This window comes from Marmota monax, unplaced genomic scaffold (genome assembly GCF_021218885.2).
Source record: "Marmota monax isolate L192 unplaced genomic scaffold, Marmota_monax_Labrador192_F-V1.1 WCK01_AAM20220418_F8-fsc00036, whole genome shotgun sequence".
NCBI classification, from domain to species: Eukaryota; Metazoa; Chordata; class Mammalia; order Rodentia; family Sciuridae; genus Marmota; species Marmota monax.
This window is the reverse complement of record NW_026694491.1, coordinates 3,779,142-3,806,896: the sequence shown is the minus strand read 5'-3', so window position 1 is coordinate 3,806,896 and position 27,755 is coordinate 3,779,142. Positions and strand designations below refer to the sequence as shown.

The following is a 27,755-nucleotide window of genomic DNA, read 5'->3' as shown; positions in this document are numbered from 1 at the left end:
TCTTGGTAGTTTTGTTATAGTGCTCTTTTCCCACTAACCACTTTCCTTTGTGCCATTTCTCCCTCTGCTCTTCTCTTAAATTTTGACGTTTCTTCTGCATCTATTCAATGCCTACAGTGGATCCTGCCATTTATGATGAATGTGTAATTGTGACTCTACAAGTTATATATCCCAATTAAAGATCTCCTTCTCGAGTTTCCAGTCCACACTTAGCTGCCCACTTGGCGAGTCCACTGTTGTTAATTCTGTTTGCCTCTCCATGCATCTTCTGGGTAGATTTCCCTGGCCGAGCCTGTGTTGGTTGCTCTTCCTGTTTGTCCCTGCAGCAGCCTGTTTTTGCCCACTTAGATTTCTTGTTTGCCCTCTTGAGTGTAACTCAGTGAAGGTAGGGATTGTGTCCTTTCCTTTACATTGTTTCCTAGCGCTTGGCAGTGTCTGATAGCTAATGTTAGCCAACATTTCTTTGCAAGGATGCTTTTTCAAACCTCTCTCTTTCCTTTTCTAGTTTCAAGTATTGGTCCAAGTGGAACGATTGGTTTTCCCAACACACCTCTTACGGAGCTTATGATAGAAAGAACAAATGTTATTTCTCTGGATGCTGCTGTAAAGTTTATAAAATTAGCATTTACTTATGAAGAATGGGGTTTATTTGAATCTTTAGCTATGCAGCTTATTTATTTTCTCCAGGTAATATATGCAAAACCATTCATTTGTTTTTGTTTTGTTAAAATGACATTGGATTATTGTTTAACTTGTGGGATGTACTTCTCTAAGAGGCAGGATGATCCACAGTCAAAGAAAGCAGAGAAGGATTTAACTCTTCTGATTGCAATTGAACCACTAATCAACCTAAAGAAAAACAAAGGTCTGATACTTCCTTTGGACAGTTATAAAGAAGGAGAGTCAGCTCAAATTTATTTAAAGCATGTAGTTTCACATGGTGAGTCATTATTTACCTTTTTGAAAAATTTAGTTTTATTGGATAAAAGATGCTCTTTCTAGGTGAATTGAGAGAAAGAATGTTCAAGACAGAGGGAACAGGAGGTCCAAAGCCCCTGAGGGAAGGGTGTACTTAGCGATGGAAGGAATGGCCAGTGGGCATATGTGTTTGGAGGGCACTGGTGGAAGTGGTGGAGTTTGGGAGTAGATAGGTGGCAAGATCAGAGAAATAGGTGGGTACCAGGTGATGCCATTCTGGTGACAGTTTTGACGAGGTGAACCAGGTTCTTCTTAGCTGCTGACTTGCTGCAGTGAGAGGCCAGCAGGACTTTGCATCAAAGGGCAAAGGAACTGGTTCACTTTAGTAAGGGCAAGTCTGGTCTCCCCTCTCTCCGGCTTTTAGCACTTTCCATTGTAGAACTTAAATAACTTAAAAGTTATTGTCAATGTAATTGAAAACCTGATCTACTTTTTAGACCAATGAGAATTACTTAATTTCATTGTTCATATTTTCCCTTGCTCTTAAGGCATTGCATGGCTGCTCAGTTGCAGTAAATCATTTGGATCAAGTCATGAGGCACTTTTTCTTCTAGTGGTTTCTGAATAGATATTCTTATCATTTTTCTTTCAGCTGCCCATTTTACATGTACTTTAATATTGTAAGCCTCTTCAATTTCTCTTTGGACTTACATATAGTGTAACATATAGTTGACTTACATATAGTGGTTTAATACTAGTAATAGTTGTTTGAATTGGGTTAGATCTGCTTCGATTCATTTTTATATAGAAGCATTTAAATTATTGACATGGTGTTTGCCCAGATATCATTTGGGTCATTTTTTTTGAAGGATTTCTGTGTTTCTCTGTCTTTGGCATTTGAAGTTTTATGATTGACTTTTTGTTTTCTTTGACTTTTTGAATGCAGATTCTTATGTGAGGAATTATGGATATTCAGAAGATATTTTTCATTTGGCAGCTGTCCTGTATGTCTGTGTCTGTAACTCTCCCCAGGTGAATTATCTCTTTTGAATAACTTAATAATGTGGAACAAGATTATGCCTAACTTAAGACCAGGTTTAAAATATCACAGGATTTGTACCTAAAGTTATGTATTATTTAATTCTTGAGTTAGATCCTGATTTGTAACTTTAAGTTTCTTTTTATTATTGAAAATGAAGATTTTGGGTGTTACTCTGTGTCTTGTTGGGAAGTCCCAAGGCCAGCTGTGTTTCTAATGATGAAAGAAATGGGGCAGTGGTTAAATTAAAGGGAGAGCTAATATGCTTGGTGAGAAGGGGCTCTTTAGCCCCTGATGAAAGCCTGGTGATTGCTAGGAGTTGTTTTTGCTTGATGGTCTGCATTTAGAAATGGTCTATACATGGCTATGAATGCTCATGTACAACTAGTGCAACTAGTTTTCCATCTGAATTCCAGGGGTCTCCAGGGCTTCTCTGAAGTTCCTCAGAAGCCCAAATTTGAGCAGCAGCACCCTAACCTGTTTTTACTAATTCTGTATATAATATTGAGATTCTGATGGAATTTTGTTTGAAAGTTTGTTTTGATATACAATTACATTTGAGACCCACCATTACCGAGCATTATACTAAGCTTTTGCCCAGGGAAGTGAAACTGAGTAAGGGATATAAGAAGTTCTGCTGTTAAAGTATTTCCCATTTCTTCTGGGTTTATTAGAATGTGTTATAACATGTGACAAGTACTTAATTTTTGAAAGGAAAGCATTTGGCTGAAAATTACATTACATTTTCAGCCAAATGTATAGTGGGAGAACTTAACAAAAAATAACAATCAAGGTTTGAAAGGGTAGGGACTTTCATCTGTCCATTTTAAAATAATTATGTCTTAGTTCAGCTCAATTAAATTCAGTAAACATTTATTGATGTTCTAACTCTTATGTTCCCAAGCATTGTACTGCAGTGTGATATATATCAAATTAAATCCTAAAGCTGCCTCAAAAGAGCTCAGAGTTTGGTAGTTTTAAATCATGAACTTCATATACTGAGCAACTTTGGTTTTCTTTTGAAAAGAATTTAGTAACTTTGATTTGCCAAGAAGCATATTAGTTCTGGATCGCTCTTGAACTTCATACCTGGTATGAAGTTCTCCCATACCTTGTCTACTATATCCTTTACCCAACCCCTTTCCCTCTCAAATTACTATCCCCCTCCCCCATCCTTTATTATCTGAATACAAGATTCTGAAAAAGAGAAAAGTTTCAAAATTGGATGGAACTTATTGATTTTCATACTTGCCTAAAGTGTTTGGGACTTTTTAGAGAGACAGAATAAGCCTTGGTTAAGAGTGAGGATCCTTTGGTCTGCTTATTATTTCTGGCAATTTCATCTCCTGTGTTTCAGTTTGCTCATTTGTGAGGTAGATAGTAACAGCACTCAGCTTATTGGGTTGGTATGAGGTTAAATGAGTCAGTATATAGATAAAGCTTGAGGAGTGTCACCTGGCACACTGTAATTTTTTATACATACAGCTTATCATCCTTGTTCATTTACTTCATCACTTTTGTTTTCAGGATGTTCAGCCTGATAAAGAAATCGTTGTGGACATGATAATGTTCCTATGGCAGAAATGTAAATTAGGAATTCAGAAGATCAGTATGTCCAGAAATGACTATACAAAATTCACCCAGAAAATCCACAGTAATAAGGTATTTCTTTTTTGTTTCCCTTCAGATGTTTTTTTTTTTGTTATTGTTAATTCAAGTTGCAATATATATATTTCAAATCTAGAATTTCCCTATTTATGCCCCTAATAACTATAATCATTTGCAGATGGATGTGTTAGAAAGATATTCTTTGTAGTGATGAAGGAGCCTTTCCTTTAATGTGTGTTCCTAAACCTCTGCCCTGGTATTGTTTTGGGGAGTGGGCTAGTATTTCAGTTTTAAAGGGAGGAATAAATATAGTATGTCTAAGGTCTCAGGAGATTGGACAAATTATTAAGAAGATGAATAATAGAAAATACAAATAAGTAAGTAGTTTCATGTTTTCTTCCTGCAATCATATTTTTGGACTGTTTAATAGAGCTGTTTATTTTGTGGTAAGAACAGGGTTGAACATTTGAATATTATAAAGTGGAAATTTAAGAGAAGATATTCTGGTAATAAATATTTTAGCTCTAGTGATTCTGAGTCTCCTAAGATTAGCTACATTAAGATACGTAGGTGTGTTTTTTCTTTTTTTAAATTATGTTCTCTTTCAAGTAATGATGTGGGTGCATAAATGTTGCTTTATCATTTTAGGTTCCAAAGTGTGATGGTTGGTTTTATATGCTCAGCTGGGGATATAGGCGTGAAAGTTGATTTCTAAGGCATCAAGAGTGGAACCTGAAACACCTGCTTATCCCCCACTAATTTGAAGGACTTTGATCTTGATCAAATTTTGCTTTAAAGGGAGAATAAGAATTTTGAGGATATAGATAACATTTTGTGATGTATAAAAATAACAGATCATAAATTTGCCATTAGAGCTATATGTATGTGAATCTTCTTTATCAATTTATATGGGTTTATTATTAGATAATATGTTTCAGTATCCCTATATTATTTATAATTCGGAAGTATTAATAAGGAGGCCTGTATAATGTTTCTTCATACTTAGAACATGGTGATTTTAAAGAAGTACTAAGTTTTGAAAAATGTCTAATTCTACTATGTAATCTACTTTAATAAGTTTTGCTCTGTATTTTCTCTTTTTAGTGGTTTTATCTTCTGTGGCAGATAAATGAAGTGATTCACAACTATAAATTGGAAGACATTGACATTGCAGTGGTGGCAGAGGTCACGTTACGATTAAGTGAAATATTAGAGTTTTTAGGAAGCCCAAGAAGAAAATTTAAAAAATATCCAGGTAAAATACTGAATGAAAGATGGGATTATTAACTTATACACATTTAAATATAAATAGACAAGCATAAATTAGAGCACAGGATAACTTGTGTTAGGGGAAACTAGGCATGTCAGTATTGTGCTTCATTGATGTTTATAATCTGAGATAAAACTGAAATACTAAAAAATACTTAAAAAACCCATTTCTTACTTAATTGTATTGTTTTGTTTACTAGTTACTTTTAGAAGACTATTATTTTATTCTGTTAGTTTTAAATGGGCAAAATATAATCTCAGGTATTAATTCTTTGTTACAATGTTTCACCTCTAAAGAACTAGTAGATTTTGGAGCATGAAATCCTTTTTAAAAATTTGGGAATTAATATATTGATGTAATGAGAGCTAGATATATAAATTCTTATAACTTTTCTAAGAATGTTATTCTCATCATCTTATTGGCACATTGAACTTAAAGTACAAGCCATTCTTCTATATTACTTACGATAGTCTGCTTTAAGACGTCTATTAGATTTTTAAGTAATACATTGTTTAGTTTGAATTATTAAATACATTTTAAAATTATAAAATTAACATTGTCATATAAATATTTATGATTCATATCCCTCTAATTCAAAGTAGTCTTCTCTGATATTTGTCTAAATTTATATGGCTTCTATAGTATTCTGTTCTGAGTATTTTAAAGTAGACTTTATAGTAGGTTTAAGAAGACCAATGTCTACCATGATATTGTTTTGTTGATAAACAAGATTCTTATTTGGCTTATTGTATTGCAATGAGATTTTTTTTTTTCTTTTTGAGATGAGAACTCACTGGGTTGCCCAGGCTGGCCTCGAATTCATGGATTTAAGTCATCCCTGCCTTAAATGTCCCCACCGCCCCAAGTGCTGGGATTACAGGGGCACCATTGCACCTGGCTCTGCCAGACACTTTTAGCTGGCTTCATATACAGAAAAAAATGTAATCACACAAGAGGAGCAATTTAGTATTCTGTCATATTCTAAAGTATTGAATCATTTCTAAGATCATTATAATTAAAAAGATAAGCAATTAATAGAATTTATTATGATTATGATTTCTTGCTGTATGTCCCCTTTTCTCTTCTCTGATCCTTCCTTCTTCCCCTTTGTTTCTTCTTCTCCTCTATTACCCTCTCCTCTCTCTTTTCCTTGTTTTTATTCTTTCTTTTCTTTTTTCCCAGGTGTACCTTTAAAAACAGAGATTAAGATATTCCCTGGGACTCCAAAAGGAATCCCGGAAGTTCTTCCAATATTAAAGGTATTACAACACATTGTAGAGAATATAGTTAAGAACATGACTTTTTATTTTCAAATAAAACTAAATCACAGTAGTTTGTTGTAGAAGTAATTTTAAATGTTTAAAACTTGAGAATTTATGGTTTCTGTATGCATTACAGGAACATTTTTCTACCTTTTGCTTTTACTCTAGAAAAAGTCCAACCATTTAAAAAAATAAGCTAGTTAAACATCTTAAAAAGATTTATAGTTGAATGTGTTGTGATTCATAGATTTATAGAGAGGGGATGGCCTACTCAGCAAATGCCTTTGACAGATAGAATGAGTTATTACCTGATCACAGTGCACTTAGAATAGCTGTGGCCCTTGGGAAGTTCTCAGTGAGCAATTACTTAAGAGGAGAAAGGAGTGGGGGATGAGTAGCTATTCCTCTTCTTTATTATTCTTTTCTTACAATATTTGAATTATTTCTATACATCATGCATTGTGTTGTCCTGTAGATCTGAATGGGGTTCTGGGGACTGATATATATCTACATCTATATTCACTTATTTTTTACTTGTTCTAATTATTTATACATGACAGTAAGTGCATTTGGACACAACGTACATAAATGGAGTATAACTTCTCATTCTTCAGGTTGTAGACGATGTAGGATTACAGAGGTCGTGTGATCATATATGCACATAGGGTAATAATGTCTGATTCATTCTTCTGTCATTCCTATTCCCATACCCACTACCTACATTCATTATATTCCCTTATTTATTGGCAAAATCTGGAACATTAGCAAACTCTGTCCTGTGTGATGCCGGTGTTGTGTATCAGAAAATGATACCATGATCATGGACCTTGAGTGGCTTTGGATTGAACACAGTAGAATTCTTTGCTGGGAAATTTCTCAGAGGAATTGATTAGTTTATGAGCAATGTGTTTTTCCAAAGAAATAAAAAGTACCATGTATTCCATTATTGGAGCATAAAACCCCTTTTCTCATTGTGGAATATCTACTTATATCTGATTATAAATTTCAGGCATTTTACCACTTTTATTACCTATGTGTGTGTTCTGAGTCAGTATGGAGTATTGTTTGCTTGTTTTAAAATTTGTGTAATTAATGTCATACCGTGTGTATTCCTGTCCAGCTTGCTTTTTACTCAGCATTGTATTTTTTGAGATCCACCCAAGTAGATTCATGTGCTTGTGTGTTCATTTTCACCACATCCAACTTGTTCAGTCACACGGTAAGGGGTTGGAGATTTGACTTAGATGTTTTGCCCTCATAGTCCCGACATTTAACCCCTGTGCTGCATTGCCTCTTGATTAAAAAGAAGTCTTCAGGATATTTATTTTTCTAATGCATAGAAATACATAACTTTAAGTGTCTTTAATAATATACTACCTGCTCCTGTCATCTTTATTTGTAGCAGCCCTTTGAAATATAAGAACAAGTGATCATTTAAAAAGTGTGGTTTCAGCTACATTTCTGTCGTACTTGTACATAAAGTCCTAAGGGATTAGGTGCGAATCCAGTTATCATTATGAACGTATAGGAAGAAAAGGGGAGGGGTTCATTCTGAATTTACTTTCTCAAACGAATGTGCATCTTCTAAGTTTCAGTTCTTTGTTCTATATTGCTCTTGGATTTGAGAAATCTCAAATTGGAAAGAGACTGTCCTGCATAACAGGTGGAGGAGACCTCATAGCTGTTTGACAAGGTTTTTTAGGGATCACTTCTTGTGCTCGCCAAGCATACAGCTTCCTGCTTCTCACTCCAGACACATTCAACCAGAATTATGGATGTGGAGTTCTTAAAGTTCCTTATGTAGATTCTTAAGGACGCTAGAGTTTGAGAATCAGTGACTTTGTGGAATGGCCCTTATTCTCTGAGGCTGACTCTCATTCTCTCTATTTATTCTTTGAGGCAGGAATAGATTTTGGCTTGAGATAGAAATGTTCTGGCAGTTAAAGCCTCTAAATGAAGTGGGTTTCTTAGAACAAAGAAACAGACCATTAGTGAACTATTGCTATTATTATTTAAATTAGAAACACGTATCCTCTTCTCAAGATTATTCATTGCCATGTGCTAAGAAATTGTCTAAATAAAAGTATAAGTCTGTGATGACAGCAGTTTGAATGGTAGGTCCTAAAGTTGTGCAGTGCACAGCCTGCTTAGCTATACTGGAGTATGGTAGGTGTGGTAGAAGTGATTCATTGGTGTGGCCTAAGAGTCCAGTGTTTGGTGTTAGACCTGGAGTTGAATCTTGACTGTGATATTGACTACATGACCTTGTATAAATGATTTAATCTGTTCATATATCCTCATTAGTAAAATTATTAATAGTCCCTATTACTATTGGGTTGTTATCTTGTTTAAACCAGATATTGGTAACATTGTGGAAACCAGTATCTGGTATATGGTAGCTGATCAAGGTTTCTTTTATGTCTCATGTGGTACACCAAATCTCAATGTGGGATTTTCAGACCCACCTTGGGGAACCAAGTGGGGAAACAAGACCAAGTATTTATCATAAGGAGAATCCAAAATCCATATGCTTACCCAGCAGTCTGTAGGGGAATAAGTTGTATATCTTGCATAAGTACAAGTTACAGTGTGAAAAAATAGATTAGGTACTGTTGGTATTATATAACATGAAACTATTTTATAGTTTTATTGAATGCATAGCATCTGTTTCTTCAACAAATGGATTTTAAGATTTTGATAACTAGAGTGTATATTTTATAGGGCTATGGCAATTAAAGGATTAGTCTGTGTAAAGCACTTAACCCAGTAGCAGGAGCACATTTTAATTAATTTTTAGCTGTGTTGATAATGAAGTAGTCGTGATAATGATGATATGTGGGTGTGTGTGGTCTTTGAAATTTTTCAATTTTAAAAAGGAATCCTTAGAGACGTCTGTTTCTCGTCAAATAGCAACCTAGATGACTTAAAAGTCCTTCTGCTAGAAAACACCTAGAATCTTGTACAACATTGAACAAATATCTCTCAGGCACATTTCAGAGCTCACAAGAAAGTAAGGTAAATGCTAGGGGCCAAAATTGAAAGCTGAAATAGTGAGCTGAAAACCAGAACGGTAAGCTCAAAAGTGGGTGCTGCAGTGGGTTGCTGGGCATACTGCTAAGGAAGCCGAGATGTTTACTGGCCGTCCAGGGGTAGGAGATGAGGCTTGGGCACCTGACAGATGGGCTTGGCACTGAGACCCTCACATAAAGCTAGAACCTATAAGACTGCATCCTAGGAAAGGGTATGTTAGAAAAAAAAGAAAAAACTGTCTGTTTATACAGAGAGTTTACTTAATTTGGGTCCCGTGAAGTGCATGGGAGAAAATCTCTCTCCTTAATTGATTTATAATCTTGGGTCTGTCCTCCAGGAGGTTTGCTGTTTGAATTTATACTACTTGGATTACTCAGGAACCTCCCTAAGCTTGTGTTTCTTTAGTGGAGATATATATTGTGAATGGTTAAAAACAATCAAATTGTGTATATTCCAGGAAATGCAAGGATGACTTTACACAGGAGGATCTATAATGCAATATTAACATTAACAGATTAAAGGAGAGAAATATGACCACATCACTAGGTGAAGAGGTGAAGCTTCATTTGACAAAAATCCACAGCCATCCTTTTGAAAAAGGACTCTTTTTGGCAGTTAGGAATAGAAGAAGGCTTCCCTATTCTACAAAAAATGTCATCCACAGACCTCAGTGAATGTCATGCCTAGAGTGAAACATTAAAGGCAGTCCCTTTAATTTAACAATAATCAAAACTGATGTAACCACATTAGGATATCTGTCATTCTTCTGTTCAACATGTCCTGGAAATTTTAGATGAATAAAAGAGAAAACAGAAAAAAAAGATATAAAGACTATAAGGGAATTAATTTTGTCTTTATGCACAGATACGTGCAAGACATTGCAGTATATTTAGTAGTAGCAATCTAAATGTCCTTCATCAGATGAGGGAATAAATTGTGGCATACTCTTCACAGTGACACCAGTTCATTGTAGCTATAGGAATGAATGGCTAGAGTGGCCTTGAATTCGAGTCAGCTTGGTATCATTGTGGACCCCTCTATAGTAACCTTTGAATTATAGGGGGGAAGCCCGGAACTATATTCCCAGCATCTCATTTCCATGTGCTTTAGGTGATTGGTCTTCCAATGAGGGGCATTTGCATGAATTTGTAAGCAAAAGAGGAGAGAGAGAGAGAGAGAGAGAGAGAGAGAGAGAGAGAGAGAGAGAGAAGAGAAGAGAAGAGAAGAGAAGAGAAAAGAAGAGAAGAGAAGAGAAGAGAAGAGAAGAGAAGAGAAGAGATGAGATAGTTCTCATTGTGCATTGGCAGATGGGAGGTGTGAATTTACCAGCCATACCCAGCAAGTAGAAGCTTGAGGTTGTTGTCAGCTATCTCCTAGAGTCTTAAATTCACAGAGGCTTCTGAGGAACCCTTGAGAATTGCATGAAGTCAAATTGTCACTGGCAGCTTTCTTGATCCTTCCTCTCCCATGCCTTCCAGTGGTGATGGATGTCTCTAATTCTGCGCATTAAACATCCTTCTGCTTAAAATACCTGGAGTGCTTCTGTGTTCACAACCAAACTCTGCCTGACCCTCTGAGTTACATACACGGACTTGAGTAACTTTCAACAACATATGGTTGAGAGAAAAAAGCAGAATTTTATAAGAGAGAATTAAAGATTATGCACAGTAATTTTGCGTATTGTTAAGAACACATTCACATGGAGAAAGTCTAAAAGCATGCGAAAAAGGATGGTAAAACCAATTCATGATCAATGGCTACCTCTAGGGGCAGAAAAGAGAAATAGCTTTGTGGACAGTTATATAGGGCATTTCTATTTTATGCATATATGTTTATGCTTTGTTTTCTAAATAAAAAATTTTGGAAAAATGTGGAGAATTTGAAAACTCAGATAAAGCTGCCTGTTCTTTATATTATTCTCTATATTTGTTTCTCTGTGAGAATAGTTACATTTAAAGGGTATTTACTTTTTGAAAATCATGGTTTAGATGTTAGATTTGTGGGACTCTTATATGTCTAAACCTTTAGTTCTGGGATTCTGAGCCTTCAAAAATAATATTTTTTTTTTCAAATTAAGTATGTGAAAACAACAAAAATATGTGAGTCCTATTTTAAAATTTACCTGTGCATTTTTGTACAGGTTTCAAAATCAACAAATCAGATTGAAAACAACGAATAGAAGTTATACATATTTGTGAAAAGTTTAACTTATGCTTGGAAAAATGATGAAATATCTTTTTATTTTCATGTTCATTGCTACTACTTGACATTCAGTCCAAGATAAAGACATTCAGTAAGGGACACAGCATTGCTGATGTTAGACTATTTAAATTCTGTTAAACAATTTTCTATTGTTTGGTTTTGATTATTGTTAAAGAGTTTAGAAATTTTACATATGACTTTTGCTGAAGTTTTCTCTCTTTTTTGTTTGTAAAATTATTTTAGAAAAGTCCCGTGGAACAGTTGTTTTTTGCTTATGAACTTCTTGACAAAGTAATTGGTGTGATGAATTTTAATTGTGTTTTAACTACTTTGCCAAGTGGATCACCAGTAATTGACCACTGCTATGTCAAGGTAGGAATGGAAAAATCTTATATTGGGTTGAAGTTTTACTTAAGGTGGAAGAGGACTGACCTTCCTTACAAGTAGGTTTTAATAAGCATGTGGTAGTTTTCCTTTCGTGGGACAGAAATATATTCCTCTGTTCCCAGAAGAAATCAAGAAGAGCAAGTAGTCTTTGGATATGTCAATGAAGAGCACCCTGATGAATTCTAGGAGCGTATTTATTGGCATGTGAGCCACGTGCTTGGGGTTAAGAAGTGAGCAGAATTTGATGGCTATGAGTAAGATGATAACTTGAGTGATAATAGGACATGGCTATTGTTTGGATGTTTTGATAACTATATTTCTTTTTATTTCTACTTCAACTTTGCTGGACCAAAGTATGCTCCTGAGGTAGATGGAAATTCTTACAAACCAATCACAGCAAATACTTTCATAATGGATTTGCATCTTGAACTAATTCAAGCTCAGCACCGGATAGCTGTTGTACTTCTCGACCAATTGCAAGGTAGTAGTCATCAAAACAAAGAACTTATACTAAATCAGTTTTCAGCCAAGTTCAATTATAGAACCAGTTAAATGTGTAATTGAGTTCTTGTTTTCTAGATAAATTTGATTATATTTTCTCATTTCTCAGATTACTTTCTCATTTCTCAGATCTGTACTTTCCATTGCTTTGCACTTTGTATATCAAATCAGTTAACTTCTTTAAAAAGTATAATTATACTTCCTAGAGTTATAGGAAATTATTAGCATTTTTAAAAATTCAGTCAAGAAAACAATTATTTTGTGCCTACCAAGATCCTTGTTTTCATCCTTTCATTTTTTTCTTCCTTTCACATCTTATTTTAAACATTTATGTGGTTTTAAAAACTGTTTCCCATATGACCTACTGGGTATAAAGAGAAACAAATAATAGTTAAATATCTCTGTGTCTTCATAAAATTGAAAACTTGATTATGTTTGCCTAATACATAAGTGAGGTTACTTAAAATAATAACCTTGAACATTCTTTGGGCTGAGAAAATTTAGTTAGGAAATATATTTCAAAATATGTCTAAAATCATTGTGTCAGGTTTCCTTTAAGAAACAAGCCCAGGCTGGAGATATAGCTTAGGGTTGAAAGTATAGCTTAGGGCTGGAGGTATAGCTCAGTTGGTAGAGTGCTTGCTTTGCATGCACAAGGTCCTGGGTTCAATCCCTAGCACCAAAAGAAAAAAAAAATGTTCTCATTTAGTATTATCTTCATTAGTGCAGAAATTGGGTCTTATTTACTCATGGAGTTATGACTAAATAGTGTATTCTCTGTCGTCCATAAGTCTTTGAAAGCTAATTTTTTTTTTTAAATCAGAGACCACTTAAAGATATTGATGGTAGAACTGAGTTAAATTTTAAATGGAATTACTTGTTATTTTTTGCAATGTCTCTGGGCTTCTTGAATTTTCCTCTGCTTTATTGAACTACCACCTTAGCACAGATTAGCACTTTGTTTCTCTTGTCTTTCTTCACTTAAGTGTGCTACTGCCAGATTGATGTTCCCTAAATACTGTTTATATCATTCTGATTCAAGAACTTCACAGTGGTTGCCGGTATGTGACTATGTTATTAAATATGACTCATCTGTGTCTGGCATTCAGTTTTCTTAAAATCCTGTCCTCCTTATCACCAAAGATTATAATCAGGAGAGCTTAATTAGCATTTATAAAACCCTAGGTACTGAGAGAATGGTGCATTACTTTCTGTTTTGCATTGCTATCCCCATGCCAAGTAAGTTTCCTTATCCTTTGCCATTAAAGAAACCTTATATTCTTTAATGCTGTCTTTTGCCATCTTTTCATCAGTCATCACCCCAGGGTGATGCATATGAATTAGCACAAATAATTAAAACTCTACGAAAGGGAGTTATTGTAAGGTCATTATAGGCACCCAGAAATACCTTCCAAGGACAGAAAGACAGAAAGAAGGTATTACCAGGTCTCTTGAGGATCGGATATGAAAATCAAGAATCAAGCCAATGGTTTCTATCTCCTTGGGATAGCATAGCTTCATCCTTTTCTCCCTCATCTGGGTTCCTTTCTTTTCTGGACCACCACAATGGTCAGTCCTAGTTATACACCAAGATTAACAAACTGGCAACCAATTGTGTTTCAGTTGAGCAGGATTTGGTCTTCCTGGGTACTCGGAGCTCTTGCAGGGACCAAGATAAAACAGTTTCTCTAGAAAGGCTGATTCATATCAGGACTTGCCATCTATATTTTATGCAAAAGATAAAATGAACAAAAGTTCACCTTCTCAATGATTTTATTTAAGGTGAAGTTAAAAAAGTGAAATCCTTTTACAATTTGGAAATTCTATGTCCTGAGGTATACTGTGGCAAATAAAAGATGATTTGACAAAAAACTGTATCATAGTAAATATATTTAATTTTTTATCTATTGATTAAAAAGATATAATAGAGGAAGCAATAATTTAATGAAGAGTTACTTACTCTTTAATGTTTTAAAACTATTTCCTGTCTTGGACACAAATCTGGTTGTAATAAAGGTCTTCTTAAGTTTTGCAGATTCCAACTGCGAGCAAAAACATTTCTGCCAAAGGTTCGGAAAAGCAAAAACAATCCAGAAGTGATGATTGTTTTACAGGTAATTAAGATGGGGATAACCTGTATTTCCAGAAGAATTTGAATAATAATTTTCATCTTTCCCTTTGGTAAAATGTTTGCTTTTGCAGAATTAAGTGTAATGAATAAAATAAAGAAGAACAAACTATCCAAAGCAATTTACTTAATGCAGAAAGCTCTTGTATTATATGAGAAAGATGAAACCTGTACAACTTCACAGAAATTTTTGATGGTAATAATATTTCATTTCTTTATTACTGATGTACAATTTATGTTACATTTATTTCTCTTTCTTAAAAACAATTTGTGACAGCCAGGCGTGGTGGTACACACCTATAATCCCAGCAGCTTGGGAGACTAAGGCAGGAGAATCATGAGTTCAAAGTCAACCTCAGCAACAGTGAGGCACCAAGCAACTCAGTGAGACCCTGTCTCTAAATAAAATACAAAGTAGGGCTAGGGATGTGGCTCAGTGGTTGCATGCCCCTGAGTTCAATCCCTGGTAACCCCCTGCCAAAAAAATTTGTTGCTTTTATATTCCATTATTAACTATATGTAGTCTGTTCTAAGCAGGGGTACTGTTCTATTCCTTTAGTCCTGAACTTTCTTAAAATACGAGATTCTCTTTCTATAGGAACAAGCTGTATGGGAAGCCAAATAAAATCAGGAGTCACAGTGAGGGAAATTACAATGTTGATACAACACTGTGCCAGCCTAGTGCATTTCTTACCATGGAATTAAAATGCGAAAAATCCTTTGGCTAAAGTACTTTGTCTCTCAGATGGATACTGAAAATTTACATTCCAATCTTTTAATTTTTAAAAATTTGTTCTTTTTAGATATACATAACAATAGATCCTCTCATTTCTTATTGATACTGTTTGTTGTTGTTTGTTTATTTTTTTGAGTGCTGGCAATTAAACCAGGGTCTTGTGCATACTAAAATGTGTCTGAATCTTGTTGATTCCTTTAACTGTGTTTCATTCTGGCCTGGAAATTCTTCTGTCTTCTTGCAGGTTTATTAAATGTTGATATTAGTTTAATTTCCTGATGACAATCACATTTCAAGTTATGAGATCTTCTTTACTTTTGCCTCTGTGTATGATCTGTAAAAGTTTTCACTGGCTGTGTTACTTAGCTTTTCCATTGCTGTGACAAAGTGCCTGAGACAAACAACTTGAAAGGAGGAAAAGTTTATTTTGGTTCATGGTCATTTGGCAAGGTTGCATTTGGGCCTGTGGCGAGGCAGTACAACATGATGGTAGTGTATCGCAAAAACAACCTGTTCACTTCATGGTAGCTGGGAAGCAAGAGCAAGGAGAGGCCAGGATCCCCAAATCCCCTTTGAGGGCCATGACCTGACTTCCCCTTACTAAGCCATGTCTACTAAAGGTTCTAGTACCTCCCAGCAGCACCATGGGCTGGGGACCAAGCTTTTAACACATGGACCTTTGGAGTATATTTAAAATCCAAATGTGAATGTCATAGGAAGAAGACAGAGAGTCATGCTACAAGTAATTTGCTGATAAGGGAAGGAAAGAAAAGCTAAAGAGAGGGATACAGAGTTAGGAGGGGTTTAAGAGAAAAAATTAGTATATTACTATGCTAATGATGAAAAGCCAGAACAAAGAGAGAAATTGAAGATACGAGAAGCTAACATATGAAGTTAATGTATGAGGTAAAGTCCTACAGGAGAGGGAAGAGGATGAGACTGAAAGCACAGATAAAGGGGATCATCTTCAGTTGAGGGTGGGCTGCAGGGCAAACCCCTTATGCTTTGATACAGCAGGGAAGGAGCAACTGACAGATATAAAAAGTTTATAGGCATGAAGTAGGGAGTTGGGTTGATGCTTTCTTTCTTTTTTTTTTTTTAATACTTTTAGTTGTAGATGGACACAATACCTTTATTTATTCATTTTTTATGTGGTGCTGAGGATTGAACCCAGTTCCTTGCATGTGTCAGGCGAGTACTCTACACTGAGCTATAGCCCCAGCCCAAGTCGATGCTTTCTTATCTCATTAATTTGATAAAGTAGGAGGCGTAGGTATCTGCCAGAAATGGAGGTGGTGGGGCAGTTGGAATGGGGAGGGTGAAGATGATTGGAGAGTGGGGAAGAATAGATGAGCCCCCACCAAGAAAAAGGACTGTCCTACATCACGAAGTTCTTGCTGAGGTTGGAGAGCAAGAGCCCCATCCTCACAGTGATATGACATTATCCTGAAGTGGTATTTTTAATAGAAGTGAAGCAGAATGTTTATGACAGCGAAGACTTCTGCAGGTTCTTTTTTTTTTTTTTTTTTGAATGAAGGTAGGGATTAAATGTTCATGGTATGAAAAAGAAATGAGTGCAGATTGAATGGGGAACAAAGTAACACCATCAAGGTAACTGTGGAAATAACAAAAGACTGGATATCTCTATGAGAACGAATCAGGGGCTAGGAAATGAGGGTGTGAGACAGCCGGAAGGGTAAGTGTTTGAGGTTAACAAGTAGAATATTGGAATTTAAGGTTTCTCTATGTAATGCTTTCTGGTCATCTGTCCATCAATTTATCCATCCAAAAAATAATTTTGAGTGCTTGGGATTCATTGAGCAAATATTCATTGAAAGTTCACTATGTGTCTGGTATTTTGCTGAGTACAAGAGATAAAAACAAACAAGAAATCCTTTATTTATTCACAAATATTGATGAATTGCCTTATTTTTTGTGGTCCCACTTTTCTGGTCCCCACCTGCTCTTTGTGGTCCCTGAAATTTATTCATAGATAAATCCAGTTTGTGGAAATATAGACAAGTAAATAGAAGATTGTGGGCCCCTTGTATAGGAGCTTTAATTGCAAGAGTGCTAGGAGAATTCAAGGGAGTACCTAACTCAACAGTGGGGGTGTTGAAGGAAACCTCCAGGAGAGCTCAGGTGACATTGAATCCTGAAAGACAGGTGACACAAAGGTGAATTTAGAAAGACATGGTATTAGAATAAAGTTGAGGACTGAAAGAATACCAAGTAGCCAGAGAAAGAGGAGAGCAGAAAGGATATTCCAGGCAGAGAGAAAACTGTGTCCAAAGGGCCCAAGGGTACAAGGGCAGAGAGCACTTGCCATTCTGTGGGTTGTTCAGTGTAGCTGGCTTAGAAGCACCAGGGGTAGGAGGAGGGTCAGGGAGAGGCTCATCATGTATATGAGACCAGAGATAAAGTAGAGAGGAGTCATGAGAAGTCTTTTACATCAGGCCAAGGGCTGTGGATGGACAGATGCTGCCACTGTTTAAGGTGGGAGAAATCTGTCCTTGGCAGTATTAGGGAAGAGCTTCTTTAAATTTGAATTTCCAACATTTGAAAGATGGAGTTTTGGCAGTGTTGGGTAGTCCAAACTGACAAGGCCAAGGGGGCAATGATCTTCTGGGGTATGTTCCCATCCTTTTTTTTTTTTCAGCAGGTGCTTCTAAGATCATATACTTGGAGGACTTTGATGCTTCAGTTCTATTTCTATGGAAAATAAACCTTATTTTTCTTTTAGAAATTCTCCCAGTACCAATCCTGTGGGCTCTTGGATCCCAAGGAGAGTAAAACTCTGGGATTTTCCCCTTCCTTTTTTTTATGACTCAGTCTTGTTTTTATATTGCCATAATGCACTCCTTCCTCTCACTGAGGCTGGGGGCATCCTGGAGAGATGGGAAATCTCAAGTTTCCAGGGCATATCTTTTCCTTCTGCTTCTTAAATGAAACTATTTTAACTTAAGAAAAATTGTGAGTATTGTATCTTATTAGGATAGACTCATGAGATGTGTTTACAGGTTCTGCTTTTTATGAGGGATCCTCTGCAAGGATTTTCACCAAGTGGGGACATGCCGAATATTTATTTCAATGTCCTGTAACCGTCTATAGCCACCTCTGCTCCTCAGTGGCAGTTTTATCCAAGTGTTAAGGCTTAATGATCAGTCCTCAGGGTACTCTCCTAAACAATGATGCTATGGCTCAAATAATTGCCAAAATAACTTTCTTTAAAGAAGACAAATAAACTTCTTTCCCTTGACATTCATTTTTCGCTGGGTATATTACAGAATGTTTTGCATTATCATGCTCTTGTAATAAAATTGTCCCCAAATCAGTAATTGATGCGTCACCTGGTACCATAAAAAGGTATAAAAAACTCGGGTCTCTTTCTGAACTCTTAAATAATTCATACTTTGTCTCAGTTTTTCAAAAGTTTCCTATCCTTGTGGGGCCAGATAATCCCATTAGGTGTCTGTTTCATTTCAAATCAATTAAAAGTGGACCAACTTTTTACCATGAATGAGGGACAAACCTTTGGTAATAACTTATTAACCTTCCAAATGAGATGACTGACTTTTTTCTTGATTTGGAGATTTATTTTTTCCTATTTTTCTGTCTTCGTTGTTTGACTTATGGAAGTCCATTTTATCTGCTTCATCCTGTGGCTTATGTTGTTGCACCCAGTCCACCAGAGTCCACCAGCTGGACTTCTAGCACCTTTACAGAAGAAATTTCTCAATGGAAAGAGACAGGAATGTCCCTCAATCTAAGTGCTAAGGTTTCCAGGGCAGCATTCCATTCTCTAGTTTTCTGTACTGCATCCAAACATTACCTTGAGGACTTTCTGTAATGAGGAACCCTAGTCCTCAAGAGGAAGACCAGTGATGCCAGTAGGGCCAGTTGATTGACCTGTCCTAGGAGTCCAGATCTTCAGGACTGGGATGAAAAGACTAAAACTTTAGTTTGCACACCCCAGTAGACAATGATTACCAAGGAAAAGAAGTTTATTTGTCTTGTTTAGGGAATGAAACTTTGTCAAGTCATTCCTCCCAATATGTGTGTCCTGATCACATGGTAACTACGTTCAGCAGGTCTTCTACCTGTCAGGAATGCTTTGGTCCAGACCCGGTTCTCCAGTTGTTTCTGCTGCAAAAACCCCCAATTGTTGCATCTAGTTTCCTCCTAAAGCTATTTGTTGGAATGTAAATGAATCTGCAGTTGAGATGAGTTTAACACTTCCAGATTCCAGTAATAGCATCTCAGCTCTAAGCAAAGGACTATTATGCTTTGCAGATTATTATTATTATTTTTGTAATTGATACAAATTACACAATATAATTATGTAGTCCCATTTTGGAACCTGAACTAATGATGAAGCCCATAACTCCCGGACTTAATGTTTTTCAAATTTACATGTTGGTGTCCCCTAAATATCACTCTATTGACTATGCTAGCAGCAAATGGATTTAATTATTTTTTTTGATTTTGTAGCATTTAAGTCAATTCTATTTTTTTAGTGGGGGGGAAGGAGGAGAATATATATATGATTTCAGACATCTTCTCACCTCTTAATTGTTCCATGCTGAAATCTTCCTTATAAAAGAGCCAGGTCTTTCTCATTCTGGCTCCTCCCTTCCTATGAGGTCATGTTTTGACCCCCAGGTTTCAAACTACAGACAGAATATTTTAGCATATTTATGTGTTAGCATATTTACATATTATTTAGCATGCTATGTATTTTTGTTTTTCTTTCAAGTGTTTTAAAGGTCCTGCATGGGAAACTTCATCTAGGTTGCCTTTCCTTATTTTTTTTTAAACTTAGCTTTGTATTGAGACAAGATAGTACAGGGGTTAGGAGTATAAAGTCTTGGAATAGAGTTCTGCTTCAGCTGCTGATTAGCTGTGTGACCTAAGTCAAATTATTGATGCTCTGATTTAATTCCTTCATCTGTAAAGTGGGGGTTCTTGGGAAGATGCAATGAAATGATACATTTAAAACGCTTAGCTTTTGGTACAGAGTCAGCAGTCAATAAGTTAGCCTTTATTATTATTACTAAGTTCACTTTAAACACTCTGAAACATTCTTTTTGAACTATTATGTGTTGCTTTAGATATTTCTCTTTATAAGACTACACTTTTCTTTCTTTGTTTTCTCTTAGGTTTATCTTATAAATTGCCTATTTTAATCTCAGCAATATTCCTTCCCAGGGTTCTTGGATATGACTTAATCTACTTTTCTTCTTCTTCTGCCATGTACATCATCATGTTGAGAAACCACACTATACCTCAGGGAGGTCTGCTCAATAGGAGTAAATGGGGCACTTTATCATTCCAGTCCTGTGATAGCTGTTTACATATGTCTTAATCATGCCCTCAAGATTGCATTACATCTTTCCATTAGTGTTTTGCTGCACTGTGGGTGTCAAGCTTGTGTCAAATGTATTTAATGTCAACCTGTCTTCATCAGCACTGGGTAGCTTGTGAAGAGAGGCAGGTCTTGTTTTCTTTAATGGAAGCTGTAGGCAGAGAAATTTACATCCAGATAAAGATGATTTGGATCTGACTGTTTTTGCAGGGCACATTGCAGCACATACTATCATTGAAAGAACACTCAGAACTTATTCCCCTTGTGAGTTGTAGAAGTCCCTTCCTACTGAGGTTCCCTGGATGAACCTTTCTCTGGATATATAAAGGATTATTCTTTCAAGTTAGTGAGCCCTTATAATTTCCCAATTCTGTACTAGACAAGGGAAAGTGAGGTTTGAGTTCTTTTCCATTGTGTGATGCCATGGAAATCTACTTCTTGGTCTCTGATTAGGGAATGATTATCTAGATTTTGCCATTTTATAATACATTAGTTGTTGCAAACAACGTTCATATCCTTATTGATGACAATGTCTCAAAATTAAGGGTAGCTGTTTACAAGGGAATTTCTTTCTTGATTCCCACTTCCCCATGCTACTTACTTGTTTCTAATTGGAGAATCTCCTTAAGAAATCCCCAATCATTTTCTTACTAATGAAATCTAATTAACAGGTCAGTTTTTTGACTCTAATTTTGAATTCTAATTTTTACTTGGCATTAGGGTTGGTCTTGAGTTCTAGTATAGAATTTATCTAATTTACCAAAACCAAGGGCTGTGTTTTCAACTTTTATTTCATGACTTTTATTAAAAATTTAAAGCTTTTTTGCTAACCTGTTTCAAATCAGGTCATGGAATCTGAGTAGGAGGTCTTAAGTTAAAATGGATCAAGACTCGATGAGAACATTTTAATTATGCTAGCTTAAATACATCATAAAAAGATAATCTCAGAATTCTGTCTCCTCTTCTGTTATAATTTAGTATGTTTTTCATTCAGAACACATTGATTGAACCCAAAGAGGTAATAAAGCAGTGCCTCTTCCAATAAGACACTTATTGTTTAGAGGCTGTGGACAGTCATACATACAAGTTACATATTGTAAATATCTGCTAAAATAAAGAGTGAAGAACTTGGAATACCTAAGTACATGGTGCTGTCTTAGAAGTGTCAGATGATGTTCGAGTGGGTCTTGAAGCAGAGAAGAAGTTGTAAGAAGCTCTAGGAAGAGGGAATTTCTCAGAAGCATGAAAAAGTGTAGTGTTCTCAGTGGATGAGTGAAATTTTTTCTTTTGTGGCTTCAGAGGTTAGGTTGGATAGAGAGGGAGGTAGGAGAGAGGGAAGGAAACAGAAAGAAAAGGAGATAAGGCTAGAAAATAAATATGATCATGATTGGAATGAAAGGCCAATAGAGGGCTGGGGATGTGGCTCAAGTGGTAGCGTGCCTGCCTGGCATGCGTGCTGCCCAGGTTCGATCCTCAGCACCACATACAAACAAAGATGTTGTGTCTGCTAAAAACTGAAAAATAAATATTGAAATTCTCATTCTCTCTCTCTCTCTCTCTCTCTCTCTCTCTCTCTTTGAATAAAAAAGAAAGTTAAAACAATTAAAAAAAAAGAAAGGCCAATAGAAAGGTTTGTAATTTATGCATCAAGTACTGGAGGAGTCACTGAAGGGCAAGAAGAGCAGGGGTTGATTAGACGTATCCTTGGCATCCGTTAATCAGACAAATGCTCAAGCCCTACCCTGGAGATTTTAATTTTGAGTTGGAAATAAACCATCTTAAAATTTTAAATTCTAGAGATGATACTGATCAATAGCCAGTCTGAGAAATGTCTGTGTGACAGCCCATGACAGAGAACATAAGCAGGTTTTGATCCTTTTGGGGCTCATAGGCATAGATAGAAGATGCTAGAGTCAAGTTGGAAGATGATCATGTATAACTAGCTCACTGGAGCAGGAACTGCCTAACACAATTTTGGGATTATATGTGGGTACCCCAGGGCAGGTAGCCAGTAAATTGAGATGGGGTTGAAAGCAGGGTGAGATAACATCAGGGCATATGGGCCAGCAATGCTGGTTTATTTTCTAGGCTCCAAACATAATCCAGAGAAAGGATGTGTCTCCAGATTTTCAAGGTATTGGTCTCCTTCCCTGTAGTTGCATAATTTTTCCTTAATCTGATTTTACCTGTTATGATACAATCTGAAGTACCCTGTGATGCAATTGAAGACATATTAACAAAATGCTCAAAATAGAATATCTTTTGTTTCCCTTTGCTTTGAAGCACACCCAAATCCTATCTCTAGTCTCATCCATTCTTTTGAGTTTGAGGTTAAGATTTCCAAATGGAAAATTTTAGCTCAACTTGTCTGCTGTAGAGGAAACAGCACAGGTTTTTGTATCAGAGTGAAATATAGTTGGAATTTGATAGACAGACATACTGCCTTCTCATTTCTAGGGTCTCTTCTTTTGTGTTTTGTTAAATTGGATAGAACTTCCAGAATAAAATGGGAATAGTGTCCTTCTTAATTTTATTGATAATTCTTTTAGTGTTTCACTAAAATATAGCACCAAGAGTGCTATATTTGGACTTTTATGACATTTTGGCATTAACTAAAATTAATATTTTAATGATTCTAGAGAGAACACTTTCCTAGTTTATCATGTTTATAAAAAATCAGTAATTATTGTTAAAAATGTTTAAATATCTTAGAAAAGTAAAAACTAGTAGAGCAAGTTTACCTGGGACTATCAGGACTAAAATATTATTCATTATAAATTATTTTAACTATTAGCTTAGCAGTTCTGATGTACTAAGTATTATTAGGAAATTTAAATATCACTGATGAATCTTTTTAACCTTACCTTTGAAGTATTATTTAGATCTTATTTTTATGTTCTCTTTTGTTTTATATGTTATCTGTGTATAACCTTTGAAAAAAGTAATTGCTTTTCCTTCAGGTTTACAGAATAAGTATTTTTGTCTATTTTTTCTTCATTTTTCTGGTATCTAGGAAACTCTTAATGATCACATCACAAACTTCATGTTTCAATAGTTTCATTACCTAAGAGTCATACCTCAAAGTGCATTAATCAGTATAAATGTATATGATTGTGTTATGAACTTCTTAAGGATAATGAAATATGATTGTGATATTCAGAGTTTGATTTAAAAATAAAATGCCTCATATTAACTTATGATAATACATTTAGATGTATAAATATGCTTTTGGGAAATATGATGTGATATTCAGAGTTTGATTTAAAAATAAATGCCTCATATTAACTTATGATAATACATTTAGACATATAAATATGCTATTGGTGGTCATGCTTAGCATTATTTAGTAACCATTTTCTAATTCTGCATAATTATATGTATATGTATATAAAACGATTGCATATAGAAAGATAATGTTGTTTAATGTAACCAGTCTTCTGCAAATATAAAGGAGGTTCAATCTCTTGAAATGTGTTTTTCTGTTTCCACACTTCATTATAGGAAGCATATTCTTTAATTGAGAAAGTTGAAGCAGAACAAAATGCTCTATATTCATATCAGAAATGTTTGGAAGGCTTAAAAAGAAAGAAGACCAGGATCCCTCCTCCCCCTCTTCTGCTATCCCGAACACATTGTTCTGTGACACTGAAACCTACTCCATTTATTTCTGATGTTAAGGTATGGTGCCCATTATGATCTCTGCCTCATGAAAAGCAACATAAATACTTTTATGATTATAATGATTCATACTATTATTGCTTTTAGGACCCAATTTGTCTTATTTATAGGCACTGTACTCTGGATTAGTATGTCTTATATAGAATATTTTAAATGACATTTCCCTTTTATTCCATTGATGGTATTGGTGATCATGCTTAGCCTAACTTAGTAGTCATTTTATAATTATGCAAAAATCATCCAATGATTAAGATATATATGCTTGTAAGGTACATGTGTTTTATATACCCATGCTGTCTCCAAATATATGGTAAAGAGAAACAATAAAGAAGCAATTCTCTCTAGGTATCTTTGTCACCATGATAAGGTTATACGCTCAAGATGAAGTCCTTTTCTTAAGTGGAATCAGACATTTGAAGAGAATAGAAGTAGAAGTTATTTTCACAGCCAGCAGTAGAGATGAGGGCAGAGTGTGGAAATTTTGAGGTGGTGAATCTGCCCAAAGTTCTTCCAAGTAAATGTGGATTCATTTAATGTAAACAAGTAACAATTTCAACCATGTCATAAATCATAAATCTTCGTGTATTTTCTAGGATGAGTCTTTTCTCCCATCCCTGGTGTCTTGGAACTTGGCCTAAATGTGACTAAAACTTGAAATTCTAACAAGAATTTGGTTCCACTTAATTTATATTTAAAATTTTGCATTTTCTTTCTTTTGGATGATTAACAACATGTTCTTTGATGATGTATGCAAAAATAGAGCTTTCCCTCTGATTCTTGTTAGCATGTTTTGTATGCAAAAACTTTGAAGTTAAATAGATTTAGGTTGAAAATTCTGGCTTCCCTTCTTACTATCAATATGACTTTAGGAAGGTGAAATACATTTTCTGAAAATATTTTTCCTTTGCAAAGTGTTTTCTGTGAAAATAAAATGAGATAATATAAAATGGTTTTGTCATATCAACTGATGTCTCTCCACTACTTTTGTTGAACATATAAAGTTTACCAAAGCAATTAGTGGAGTTGTAATTGATGACATTAGTTTGTGATAATCTTCATGACTTTCTGTTTAGATTTGTCTAAAATCTATCAAATTCTGTGTGAGGTAATTGAAGTATAAAGTTAAACATGAATGAAGTGCTGTTTCATTCTTTGAGGTACTAGTGGTAAATTAAAAATAATAGTGTTTTGGGATTGTAGAACTAAAAGTAGCACTCATAGTGATATTTGATTGTGGGTCTAAAAGTAACAGTCATTTTATATCTAACTGTGCCATAATAAATGCTTTACTTTTATTGCTAGCAGTTTTAAAGTTCAACTTGGATATTTTTGATAATCTGTGGAAGAGTAGAACTTCACTGATTTGGGAAAATAAGTACAGAATGAAGAATGGATGGTTTATTTTTGTTTTCAAGTATCTTGGCTTATGTAACCAAAATCTTATTTGTTGCATATTTTAAACTAGTGGCTAGTTTGTTTTACAATGCTTGGAAGTAGGAAGATACAAGAGTCCCATATTTGGCCTGCAGTGCCCGTATTTGTCAGTTGACCCTTTATGTGAAGTTGATGTAAAGGACAGCTCAGGAGAGCTGTTCCTGGCAAGATCACCTACAATTGCCTGCTCATCAGCACTAGGTGGTGCCGTGGGCCTGGATAAGTCTGCTGGTGTGCAGATTCAGCCATCTTTTGTCTTATCTAAACCTCATGTTCAGACATTCATTTCATTAAAATCTGTTTTTATAGTTAAAAATGCTAATGCTATTTATATTATTTATGAAATCTTCCTTCCAAAGTTAGTGATTTGTTCATGATGTCTCTATTCTGATGTAGATTCTAATTACCCATTCTTCTTAGAGTTACACAAACTAAGATGTTTCCATCAGGGGAACAAAATAAAAACATAAAATCTGCTTGTAAAAATGCTTTTAGAGAGAGTTTTATCCTCCAGATTCTGTTTTACATGGCGTAACTTAGAACAATAACTGTTTTAAGTCATATAACAGAGTCTTTCTCTCTTTTTTTTTTTTTAAAACCCTGTTAAAATGGTGGTCTTTTGCATGGGAAATCAAGGGAAGTCTATTCCAATTTTCTGGTGAGATTCATCTGACTTTTTTCTCCTGACCTCCATCTTCCAGGTTCCTTCAGTGTACTTTCTTCCTTACAGTTCTCCTGCCTTTGAATAGTACTCTTTAATTAGTTGTATATATCATCACCTGAGAAATTGCCTTTAAAGCACAAGGGGTCAGACAATTGTAACAGAAATTCTAATTCATCGAAGCCAGGCAGACTTGGATATCTGCAATTTAAAAAATGGTTGATTCTGTACAAACTGTTGTTGTTGTTTTTAAAGAAGTAATTCTGTTACACAGAATTGGGATCCACTGTATAGATTAGACTCCCTGTCCCCCCCCCCACCCCCCAACTCTCTTGTTAGGATTTTTCTTTTGACTTGGAGGAAGGAGAAGCAGACATAGGGTGTCAAAGGTATTTATTTTTTATTTTTTAGAGACAATTACATTTTGCCTTCTTTCCAGCTTCCCTGCAGTTTAGGAATTACTTCTGGGAAAAAGGGAAGGCCACAGTAGTACCCAAATGACCCGCAACAGTATGTCTTATTCATAATATCACTCTTTCAGGTGTCAACTTGTTCCCTTTTTCTCTGCAGTGAGAACATAGTTCATTCCAATAATGTACTCCGATTATCTCAGCATCTTGGCAGAAGGGCCAGAGTCTAACTATTTAATCAAGTTTAAGTTTGGTTGTGTCTGTGATTTGTACTTTGTGTTTGGTTTAGCACTGTATTTAAAAATTATCAAAGTAAGGTCATGAAAAAAGTTACTCAAACCCCACCACTATCTTTATTTAGGAGCATTTTCTTCCAGGTTTTTTCATATATATATATTTTTACATTTTATTTTGAATACTCTAATTGGGTAACTTGATTCTTTTTTCACTTGCTTTTTTGTCATATGTTATTATATAAAATATGCAAATCATTTCAGTGTTGATATTTTTTTCCATTAGGTCATAACTCAGGTCCATCAAGATTAAGTTATCTTTGAGGTCACCTTCTGCTACTATCTGACCTAGGGCAAAATTATTAAATACATTCCCATTTTTATGGCAATAGTCATGCCATCTTATAGGGATGCTAAGAATGTGAAGAATGTGTCAACTTCCTAGTGATGCTTAGCACATAGGAACTGTGTAATTAATGGTAGTTAAAATAATGTCATTAATAATAATAATAATAATAATAATATTTTAGTCTTCATTATCCCAGCTAAGCTAGCCCTAAATTTGTCTTTACTTTCATAAGATTGAGCCTAAGAATATCCATAAGTCTATTTCGTATTTTAAAATTTGAATAGTTACATTTTTATTTATTTGCTTCCATTGAGATAAAAGAAGTTAAATGTCTTTTAAACAGACTGCAAGTGATGGGCTCATCTCTCTCCTTGGCAGGTGGCCTGGTACTGCATTTTGGGTTGTAAAGCACAAGGAAGCTATGGGAAAGTGAGGCTCAATAACAACCATCTCCCAAATTCAGGAGAAGCGGTATGTTGTATTAAATGTCAAGAAATCTTACCAAAGTCTCACTAATGACAATAGTTTTTTTCCCCATGTGAAG

General features: G+C 35.3%; 1 protein-coding gene across 4 annotated transcripts in view; it reads left to right on the top strand.

Moving 5' to 3' along the window:
- Window positions 1–27,755, top strand: part of Cfap54 (cilia and flagella associated protein 54) — a 295,409-nt gene that overhangs the window by 40,097 nt on the left and 227,557 nt on the right. For all 4 annotated transcript variants that reach the window (XR_009224446.1, XM_046419397.2, XM_046419399.2 and 1 more), the window contains 12 exons: window positions 506–687; window positions 775–940; window positions 1,865–1,950; window positions 3,485–3,619; window positions 4,670–4,820; window positions 6,018–6,094; window positions 11,573–11,701; window positions 12,071–12,197; window positions 14,245–14,331; window positions 14,420–14,541; window positions 23,948–24,124; window positions 27,590–27,682. Coding sequence is in view for 3 of the 4 variants with exons in the window: in XM_046419397.2 (XP_046275353.2) it covers window positions 506–687; window positions 775–940; window positions 1,865–1,950; window positions 3,485–3,619; window positions 4,670–4,820; window positions 6,018–6,094; window positions 11,573–11,701; window positions 12,071–12,197; window positions 14,245–14,331; window positions 14,420–14,541; window positions 23,948–24,124; window positions 27,590–27,682 (1,532 nt within the window). In the remaining variant the exon portion in view is untranslated. The remainder of the gene's footprint in view (window positions 1–505; window positions 688–774; window positions 941–1,864; window positions 1,951–3,484; window positions 3,620–4,669; window positions 4,821–6,017; window positions 6,095–11,572; window positions 11,702–12,070; window positions 12,198–14,244; window positions 14,332–14,419; window positions 14,542–23,947; window positions 24,125–27,589; window positions 27,683–27,755) is intronic.